The 10,889-nt window shown below is 38.1% G+C and overlaps 1 protein-coding gene across 1 annotated transcript in view; it reads right to left on the bottom strand.

Moving 5' to 3' along the window:
* LOC107092713 (protein FAM171B-like) overlaps positions 1 to 10,754 on the bottom strand; it is an 18,886-nt gene extending 8,132 nt beyond the window's left edge. Inside the window, exons 1-4 of the mRNA XM_015387322.1 lie at positions 10,491 to 10,754; positions 796 to 1,029; positions 362 to 454; positions 111 to 269 (exon numbers count right to left, since the gene is read on the bottom strand). Of these exons, the coding sequence (XP_015242808.1) occupies positions 111 to 269; positions 362 to 454; positions 796 to 1,029; positions 10,491 to 10,662 (658 nt within the window). The 5' untranslated portion in view covers positions 10,663 to 10,754. The remainder of the gene's footprint in view (positions 1 to 110; positions 270 to 361; positions 455 to 795; positions 1,030 to 10,490) is intronic.
* Between the last annotated feature and the right edge of the window lie 135 nt (positions 10,755 to 10,889).

Below are 10,889 nucleotides of genomic sequence, written 5' to 3'. Positions count from 1 at the left end.
TATATTTCCCTGAAAAAGTAAAACTCATAAACTTGCTTTGTGAAGAGTCACATAGGATTCAAAGCAGACTTTGGATAATGTGACCTACCTTGCAAAAAAAATAATGTTACCTGATTGGCTGCTGATGATGCCCAGGGTGTTGAGAGAGCTGTCCTGCTGTGAGGTGAGTTTAGGAACCGTCAGGTATGCTCTGATGGAGCTGATGTTCCTGCTGTGGGTCAGGTTCAGGAGGCTCTGAGGAAACCTGACCGTGGGCTGGGAAACAGCAGCTTCAATTGGAAAAAAAAAAGGTTTGTGAATTTCCATAAAATCTTCCAATTTTTAAAGTCACAGAGAGAGCAACAGAAACATTTCCCAATACCAGCAGTTCTCCCAGTGATCAGAACCGTATCTTCAAAGAGCCAGATGTTCCCTTGATTTAGACGCAGCAGGGGAACAATTATAGATGAGAAGACTGCAGAAATAATAAAAGACAGAGAGAGGGGGGGAGATACAAACCTAATATTAATATTAAAAAATTGTTTTTTATTCCACTAGATGGCAGTGTTGTTGTTTTCTTGTTTCTCATGTGCTGAAATCCTTTGCAGAACAGGTACTGGACATCTTATGCAACATAAAAAAAAAAACATGAGATACGAAAAATTGATTTAAAGAAACAAGGAAAATTCCCCTGAATGTTGTCACATTATAATGACTAATTTTAGGACCTAGAATTGGTTTTAAACTAATTCTGACATCCACACTACATGACAGCCCTTCCATACAAATAAAAAGATACATCAATGGGGAACTCACTGGGTATTTTACTGGTTTTACACAGCAGTAAAGCAGAAATAAAGCCTTTCTTAGAGGCCACAACTGTGATGGGCAGCCCTGAGTGGAAAGGAACACGAAGCCGCACGCTGCCGTCCTCCTCACTCAAAGCTGTGCTGTTCAACCTATGGTTGACGAAGAGGTCCAGCGCTGCCCGACTCAGTGGCTGCCGACTCAGCATGTCGTTGACTTGGACCCTCAGATTAAAGGTGGAGCCTATAAAGAGAAGGAACATGTTTTTGAGTTTTATATATAACAACACAAGCCTCAGGATGGCTTTAAAATATATGTTAAAAGGAAAGTCTGGTGTTTAACTTGCTTTTCTTGAACAGAACAAATGCTTTTTACAACTACAAGATATTTAAAGCAGATTTTTTAACGGACAATAAACTAATTTCTATATTAGAAAACTGATAAAAGTAAATGAAAAAAATATATTCCAAAAAAGGACTGGGGAATATTAGCTGTGCCTGTTCCATTGCGTGTCGGTGAATCATAATGGCTGCAATTTAAGGCATCTTGGCATCTAGATGTGACCGGGATAGAAAGCAGGAGTTCAGTGACTCTGAATGTGACACATTTCTCGGTGCCTGACAAGATGGTCTAAATATTTTAGAAGCTGCAGATCTGCTAGGGTTTTCTGTTTTGTGTGTGTGTCCTTTTTTGCTGATGTAGCGTTGGGAATAGATGTTTCAGAGCTAGATGTTAGCCCAATAGTTTTGGTTTCACATGTAGACCATTATGGAGGTTGACATAAGGTTCCACTTGGAACCTTATGTCAACTCTAAATGAAACTGTAACTAAAACTGTCAGGACCCTTTGTTGCAGACCTGCACAACACAGTCTCCTGCACTGTCAGGACCAGAAGTTTACCGCAGACTTTTTTTTCCGAACCCTTCTGGAATAGTGTGTAGCATGTATCTGCTGCCGGATTTCATTAGAAAACAGACGAAGGCATATTTTTTGATAAAGGCGTCTGGTACTTTTAAGGATCAAGTTCTTTTAATATCAGACAGACCTGTTCTTTTTTTTCCTTTAATCTGTTTTCCAGAAATTTTGTAAACATTCATCTATATCCGTTCAGTTGAACCGTCATGTTGTGTTTAAATGAATGTCACAAGGTTTTTGTACCCTTTGTGCCGAAATAGACCACAGGTTTTTATGATACTTTTAAAGTGACGTTCAGACACAACATAATGGTGATGTTTTGCAAGCAATGCAACAATGTCTTTGTATGGTAGCCCAAACTGAAAATAAAGCCTAATTACTTAATGAACAATTGTCAGAAATACTCATGCGATCATGCTAAAAAGTGCGCATGTAAAACTGACTAGTGCCCTTTAAGGATAAATTAAATTTCTGGCTATTTGGTCATATATCTAGGTGTTCAGTAATTCACTGTGAGTACACTAAGCTTAGTTATTTGGAATCACAAACCCTCCATTCTCAAATCTTTGTGGTCAGCCAAGGTAAGAACATAGCACAAACAACACTAAAAGAATAAAGCATATCTATTATGATACTTGCAAACACACATAAAAGATGTCTTTGTAAAAAAATTTGTTAATTTTTATAGTTTGATATCTTCTTGCATTTTTTAACCGAATCCAGTTGAGGTCTAAAGAGGTCATATATATTGTTAAACGCATGAATAGACAAACTTATCTCTTATAAATTATGAATTATGAAGACCCAGGAAATATGTGGGGTATCAGTGGGGTGGTACAAATTCATGATATTTTCTAAAATTGTAAAAAAAACATTCAAAGAAACTGTTATCTGTTGACCAAAACATCAGGCAGGTGAAATTAGAGGTTTTTTGTGTGTTTTTTCTTGTATTGGCATTTTCCAATACTTGCATGCATTCATCAATTCATTAGAGCAGTGAACAGCCTTGCCTTGAGATCAGGTGAGGAACCCTTATCTGCCTCATTCTATCAGTCGATCTCTAGTGTGGCCCGATGTTAAATGGACTATAAGACATTTCTAATGAAACCAAACAACCCTGTATGTTACATCAGAACCACATCACCAAATCACAGTCACAAACACATAGAAATGTATACACCCCTATGCATATAAATCTAGGCAACAAGTAATAAGAAAAAGCTGGGTTCAAACCAATAACTTATATTACAGGACGACTCTAACCTCGTTATGACGACTCATAACCTGTAATAAATACGTACTTGATTATGTTTATGTTGAATTTCTATAAGAAATGCAACAGTACATTTCTTATAGAAATTCCACAAGGTACCCACACCAAACCCAATCGCAATAGCAGTATAATGCAAGGATAATGCCAGCATATTGCTTTATTATTAGGGTTGTCAAAAGTATGCATACTCAAAAAAGTATTGATACTGAAACGTTGTATTCGGATACAATACTCATTTTCAAAAGTATCGATACGTGCTATCACCAGTGGCACCTAAAGTGCATCTAAAGTGCAGAATAGAGGACAATGCACTTTCTAAACACTGTGTGATTAAATAATTCTGTGCATTTTTCAGTTTCAGACTATTTTTGTAACAGGTGCAGCTGCTGAGAATTATTTTTGTTTGGCTAGCGTCATTGTTATGGTGTGTAAAGCATAGCCAAGGAAGGAACATTTAATTTTAATTTTATACGTTTTTTATCAAGCTTGCTTAATATTGTGCACAGCATACAACCTCAAAATATTGTTCTTATTGTTTATTGTATTTATTTCTTGTATTTTATTAATGAAAATATTCCTGTTGAATTTTGGAGTCTTTGTTTTTATCCTTGTGGTATCGAAAATGGTATCGATATTTTCCTTAGTATTGGTATCGAGTTGAAAAGTTTAGTATCGTGACAACACTATTTATGATAATATAATTCACAACAACAGCTTCCAGAAACCTTGCCCCATTATGGTCAAATTTACGGTTTTCCTGGAAAACCTTGAGAGTTACCAGTTGTCTTAAAGGAAAAGTCCATTCAGCTAGGATTAACCACTGGCTCATTATTTATACCTAAATCTAATACATTTGTGGTGATTTAATGAATTAAGTGTTAATCAGTAAAAAAAATTTAAAACAATATTTTTCGTCGCGATCACTGAGTCCGGGAACAGCCATTTTTGCCCAAATATAATAACCCCTCACTCCTGACATCTTCTGGCAGTGACGTCACGGTGCGGTAAGCCTAGCCCAATTCTACCCGCTTTACAAGCAAAATCAATGGGAACTACTTGACACATCTGCAATCAATAATTATTATAGATTTCCAGAGGACTTCACAATTGAAATCAGGTAAAAGTCAAAAAAAGATTCATGATCCTCCACGGACAATGGTGTGTTGTGACAAACACCAGATACAGCACTGGGACTTGATCAACAGCCGATACCGCACCGTGATGTCTTAAACCAGTAGGTGGCAGTAGTGTTCTTTGACAAACATGGATGTCTCGGGTAAAGCACATTCAAATGAAAATTACTCTTATCATTTATTGAAAAATATGTAATAATTTCATACTTATAGTACTTTCATACGTTTGTATTCTGAATGTGACCAGACTTTTCCTTTAAGGACAATTATATCATCAACATTTTATTTACGCCAATTTTGTGGGCTGTGGACTACGCCAATTAACTAATACGTATTAAGTGAACAAGAAAAATGACATCTAATAAATTCTAGTGTTAAAAAAAGTAACTGTCCAACAATGATAGATGTAGATAGATTGTACATTGACTTTATAACAGACTCAAGGTCCAATATACATTAAAAGAAACAGATACACTAAGAATAAAAAAAAAAAAAAGGTACAACAGAGAAGGTGCCTACCCCTTCAGGAGGCAATTATACCAATATCTCCAAAGAACAGATGAATATTTTAACTGCACTATATTTGACATTGGTAATCAATAAAATAATTATATTTTTGTTGTGCTAAAGAGCACAACAAAACATCTGAAGGCCTGAAAAACATTTTTACATCATAACTATTAAGAGTGGGATCTGGCACAGTGGACATTTCTATCACCTTGTCTCCATAAAAATATTAGTCTCTGCAGATAGAGTTAAGCTCAGGTTTAAGGAGATTTATTAGTCGTAGCTTTATTAAATTAAGCTATGGAAGCTATTTTTAGTTTTTATGCAGCACCAAGAACTACTGTAGCAGAAATGTGAGCCACTATAATACCAGAAATATGTTTCTCTGATGACTGGAGCTTCTCAGAGTCTTTCTAATCCTTCTTCTCAAAGACTTGCCAAAGGTTTACAGCCACAACTATGATGCCAGTCTGCACATAGCCTAACACTAGCAGCTGTCAGTAATAGCCAAACTCAAGGGAGCCAGATTCACCCATATCATTACCCCCAACCGTTTCCTTTGAGCAGAGCAAAGCAATAGCTTGGAACTGCTTGGATTGCATCCATTTTCAGCCACCAGTGTGAAACAAACAAGTACATTTGGTTGTGTGAGCCCGCTGAGATGCTAACAACAGTGCAGATGGAAAGGAGGATGGTTTTTTTAAGGAGAGGAAGCCTCATTTTTAAGAGTGTTTTTCTGCTTCAGCTGCCAAAAACAACAGAAGGGGTGGATCACTAATTCTGGAATGGACATTTCTGGGGCTAGATTACTATAATCCCTCCATTTGGCAAATTGACCCTCAACACAAAGAGAGTGGTTTTAAAAAAAAAAGGAAAATTTGTCTTCAAATAAGAAAAAGACCATGCAGTGCATGGGATGTACGGTATTATCAGGAAACAGAACAACATAGATGACACATGTAGAAAATAAAGCATTCTTTCTAACATATAAAATGATAGAAAGATGTAATAAGATGTTATGGTTGTGGAAAACAAAGTGCAAACTAAAAGAACTGCAGCAGCCATAACAAGAGGACATGTGGCATCTATCTTTTTTATCAGATATTAAAAATAACAGCATAGATGCTAAAGGAACATGTTAACCAAATGATCCTGTGAGACCACCACCAGCATAGACAGATGGTGCAACAGGGAATTATCTTTAATGACCCCCGTCTACCCTGCATGTGTTTTGGGAATTAGGCCATTGTTTCAGCTGATGGATGAGAACATGAGAGCTCGCTTTGAGATCTTCACCAGCCGGAGCTGAATTACAAAATCTACATATCTGTTCCTTGGCTTATTAAATGACCTAACAATCACCATCCATGTCTATATTTTTATATTTCAGCTTTTTGTCCAGTGTGGTAAGTCCTTTCCCCAGAGCTTTAACTCTGTGAGGAGAAAACCTGGCAGCACTCAGCAAATACCAGCCGGGTCGGAGGAGTTGGGAGCTGTTTGTGCCTCAGATAAAAGCATGCTTGGCTACATGTCCAAGTCATAAAGTCCACGCAGCTACAGACCAGATCATGTGATGATGGCTGGCGATGTACTCCTACATCAGCATGAATTAGTCATGAATCACTTGATAAGCACACAGGGTCACAAATTCCTCTCTCAGCTCCTCTGCTGAGAGCAAAAAGCCTGACAGGAAAAGTTCAACATTAGCACACGTGTTATCGCTCTACCTTATATCATTAATAATAATGCATAATAATAAATAAGAAATCTACAAAACTGAAGTGTCAAACATTTGAAGTGCAAAAAGTCTTTACGGATTTTCTCCTCTTTTACTATCTGAAGCCTTTTCTTAATCATTACCTAACACTCTAAATGCTATGTGTGATCATACCGTAAATGAAGCCTTTACTTGTAAGGGCTTATGGCAAGCTATTGTAGCATATAGTAAACTCCACTTTTTTAATTTACCTTACAGGAGTTCACCACAGAGCAACGTCCTTCATTAAAGACCTCACAAATCCCAAACTTGCACAGTTCACAGTCCTGCTTTAGGTTAAAATTCAGAAGCATTAATTACATTTCAACCTACAAATATTCCTCTGGGTGCTCTATCCACAGCTCTCTTACAGCAACAAAGTCTGAATTTCATGGTCGAAAAGGCAGATTTAATGTGCAAAGCAATAGAAAAAAAAAAAAAAACTTTCCAGAAATGTTCTAGGTGAATGCAAGACTGGGAAAAGAACTCCAAAACTGAAACTTTACTAGGATACGTGAGGTTTTCTGAAAATTTAAGGTGCATGTTTGGCAGCCTCCCTGCAATATGCAGTATGCCTTGTGCTTGTAAATAAGAAAAGTAGATTAAAATAGATTAAAATAGAATATAATACAATAGAATAGAATTTAAAATCTAATTCCATCTTTTCCGTAAAAATTCAAAAAATATCCACAGGACTTGGTTTCCAAGATTTGTAGATGTTTCGCCACCTCTTCAGGAAGCTTTCTCAATTCAAATGTCTGGAGCCGCAGTGAGTTTGAGTCTTATGCAGTTGATATTTTTTGAATTTTTACTGAATGACTATGACCTAATTTCATCATACAGTATCTGGTAGTAAGTAAAAGGTAGTAGAGTGAAGGGGGTGTCCTTTGGTGTGCATGAATAGTACATCTTTGAGGTACACTGCCATGAATGCACTGGTGCATAAAGAGACAAATGTTGCATTGAATCAAAACAGAAACGGAAGCTAGTGAAGAAAGGAAAACTTGGGGTGATGTTGTCATATTTGCTTGTTTGTGTAAGAAGTCCATGTTTTTCAGATGAAGAAAAATATGTTTTTCAGATGTGGGAGAGGTGAGGATCAAATGCCGAACTTACTATATATTGGAGACAGAGGACTCAAGTTTGTTGTCCTGACCACAATATCTTAATGAGTTTGTATGGTGGATGATTGCAGTTGATATGAAGTGCCAACCAGTTAAAGGAATTCCCAGGTCATATCTGCTTGTATCTTCCTCAAGCAGATAGTGAGTGAAGAGAGTGATTCTCTGGATGATGAAGCAGAAGATACAGTAGCTGAAGGTCTGTTTTAGTTCAGAGTTATGTATCATCTGTACAGCAGGGAAATGAAACACCTGAGCTAAAGATAGTTTTGGTAAGAAAGGGAATATTGAGGATCAATAGAGTTAATGATGGTAGTTTTAAAAGCAGGGGAATGTGTCAATCTTGTAGAGAGTTATTGATCATATGATGTTAGTGATGATAGTGATGTTGGCCTAATAAGGATGAGGGAAAAGGATCGAGACAGCTTCTTGCAGAACCGCTTTATGGAATTTTTTTTTTTATAATACTGCCACCTCTGTCTCTGTTATATGCAGACGATGTGGTTCTATTAGTTTCATCAGGGAGTGATCTACAGCTCTCACTCAAGCGGTTTGCAGCCGAGTGTGAAGCGGCCAGGATGAAGATCAGTGCCTCCAAATCTGAGACCATGGTCTTGAGCTGGAAAAGGGTAGAATACCTTCTTCGGGTCTGGGAGGATGTGCTGCCCCTAGTGGAGGAGTTTAAGTGTCTTGTTCATGAATAGGGGGAAGATGGAGCGGGAGATTGATAGGCGGATTGGTGCGGGGTCTGCTGTGAAGTGCGCACTGTACAGGTCTGTTATGGTGAAGAGAGAGCTGAGCCAAAAAGCAAAGCTCTCGATTTACAGGTCGATCTACGTTCCTACCCTCATCTATGGTCATGAGCTTTGGGTCGAGAACGAGATTCCAGATACAAGCGGCTGAAATGAGTTTTCTCCGTAGTGAGGAGCTCTGTCATCCGGGGAGGACTCAGAGTAGAGCCGCTGCTCCTCCACATCGAGAGGAGGAAGTTGAGGTGGCTCAGGCATCTGATTAGGATGTCTCCTGGACGTCTCCCTTGTTAGGTGTTCCAGGCACGTCCCACCGTGAGGAGGCCCAGGGGGAGACCCAGGACATGCTGGAGGGACTATGTTTCTGGGCTGGCCTGGGAGCGCTTTGGGATTCCCCTAGAGGAGCTGGCCCAAGTTGCTGGGGAGAGGGATTTGTGGGCCTCCCTACTGAAGCTGCTACCCTTGCAACCCGACCCCGGAGAAGCGAAGAAGATGGATGAATGGATGGATGGATGGATGGATACTGCCACCTGTTGGAGCCAAATGCTTGATTTATGGTTTAATATTTATTTCTAGTTTACTATTTTTGTCTGGTTTTAGTATGATATATATGAACATTAAATATTTTGGTTTGAAGTATAAGTTGACTGACTTAATTATGAAATTATGAATTTGTTTACTTGTGTTTTGCTGCCATTCATAATTTACGCTGTTTCTTGCCGTGGCCCCTTCATTATGGACAGGTGACTGCAACACCTGGATTATATTGGAGTTGGCTATTGGGGCCGGGTGAGCTCTTGGATTCAGTCAGCGCAGCCATACAGTTTTTGACCACTTTTGATTATTGTTGTTTTTTTTGAGTGGCAAAAAAGGAACGAAATGAGCCGATATGATCTTCCTGTCACGTCATGTTGCGGTAAGAAAATCTAAGTTTGTTTTGATTTTGGAAAATAAAGCGTCTTGATCAAGAGGAAAGAAAGTTTGCTGATTGCATGGATGACATTAAACAACATCTGACAGATCTGAAGTGAGTCTAACTTGGATGCTTCTGAACCAAGAGCCAAACGCATCTTTATTGGAAAGATTGCGCTATTACCACCTGTGGCCAACATACAGAACTGCAGCACACTTCTGCTTATTCGCATATCTCACGCTCTTATTTAACATGTTTTTTTCGTTGTTGTTGTTCAGTAATACATTTTTTACTCTTTTCACCTTAAGTGGAGTTGCCATTGGGATCTGAGTTGAGCTGGATGCCTGTCTCTACTGAGTATCAAATAAGTCCATCTTGAATATAACGCTTCAATTGCTTGCTAGGTCGGTCCCATTTAACATGGACATGCTGGACGTCGCATTGCCNAACAGTGTGGAGACTTCTAAGCCAAAGTTAATTCAGGAAATTAGGTTACAGGTTATAGATGCATAGATGCTGAACCACAGAGGTGTCAGTCTGCTTATCAAAGAATGTTTTATTCATAAAGTGTCAAGTAAAAAGGTTATTTCAAAGATATTGTTCAGTAAAAAATTACATGTCTTTTAAACTATGACTATAGAAATTATGCTACAGCTTATCCCACGATTGAGCAGCTAGAGTCCAAAAAACATGAACACACAGCATCTTCTCATAAGGTTGATGTTTTAAGTATGGATTGCTGAAAACAAGACATAACAAAGCATGTCTTTCTTTTAACTACTAACATCCAAAAATATGGCATTATTTAAGTTTTGATCATTTAATTCTTATTTTGAAAAAACATGTAACTGTTATTCTAGTAATTTAATTTGAAATGGAAAAAGGTTGATGAATGAACAATTCCTTGATTAGAACAATTGATTGAATGATTACAGACCTAAAACATAAAACCTATTATATGATATTTCCGTAAAAATTCAAAAAATATCCACTGGACTTGGTTTTCAAGATTTGAAGACGTTTCGCCACCTCTCCAGGAAGCTTTCTCAATTCAAATTCAAATATTATATGATATTATTGCTTGCCATACATGGTTGCTTCCATCACTTCTCTTGTAAACAGATTAGTAGATTTGTGAGTAAATCCTCACACAAATAAGGCAATCTTTGTTTAAAATATTATAAAAACATGTGGTGTAAAGACTGAAGGCGCAAAGGGAACGAAATTATATAAAAACGTTCATAAAACACAATTCCAGTGTTCTATTTAATCCCTGAAATGAACGATTAGTCAAATGTGCGACATGTTTAAATTCATGTGAAATTCTTGCTCCAAACCTGGTAGGGCCTGCAGCTGCTCAAAGGCTTCTTGTTTCATGGAGTCGTGCTTTGTGAAGTTCCTCTCATCAGCATGCAGAAGGTGTCCCTGAGTGTTGGTCAACTCTCCGCTTGTCCCCACGTTCCTGATCACAACAAGCGCGCAGAAAACACATTCCCACAACACATGCATGACAGAATCAGCTGCCCGATGCTTTACCAGCTCACCCAGGCCCACTTTTTATCCACAGGTTGTTAAAGTAGAAGTGCTGCTGATCACTCCATCCGTTCACTCTGACCCCAACTACACTGGACACCAAACTCCGCCTCTTTAACCCTCCCACCTCTATCTATCTATCTATCTATCTATCTATCTATCTATCTATCTATCTATCTATCTATCTATCTATCTATCTATCT

The sequence above is a fragment of the Cyprinodon variegatus genome, unplaced genomic scaffold (genome assembly GCF_000732505.1).
Source record: "Cyprinodon variegatus isolate N-32 unplaced genomic scaffold, C_variegatus-1.0 Scaffold391, whole genome shotgun sequence".
Classification (NCBI taxonomy): Eukaryota; Metazoa; Chordata; class Actinopteri; order Cyprinodontiformes; family Cyprinodontidae; genus Cyprinodon; species Cyprinodon variegatus.
The sequence above is the reverse complement of the archived record's forward strand: the minus strand, read 5'-3'. Positions and strand labels throughout refer to the sequence as shown.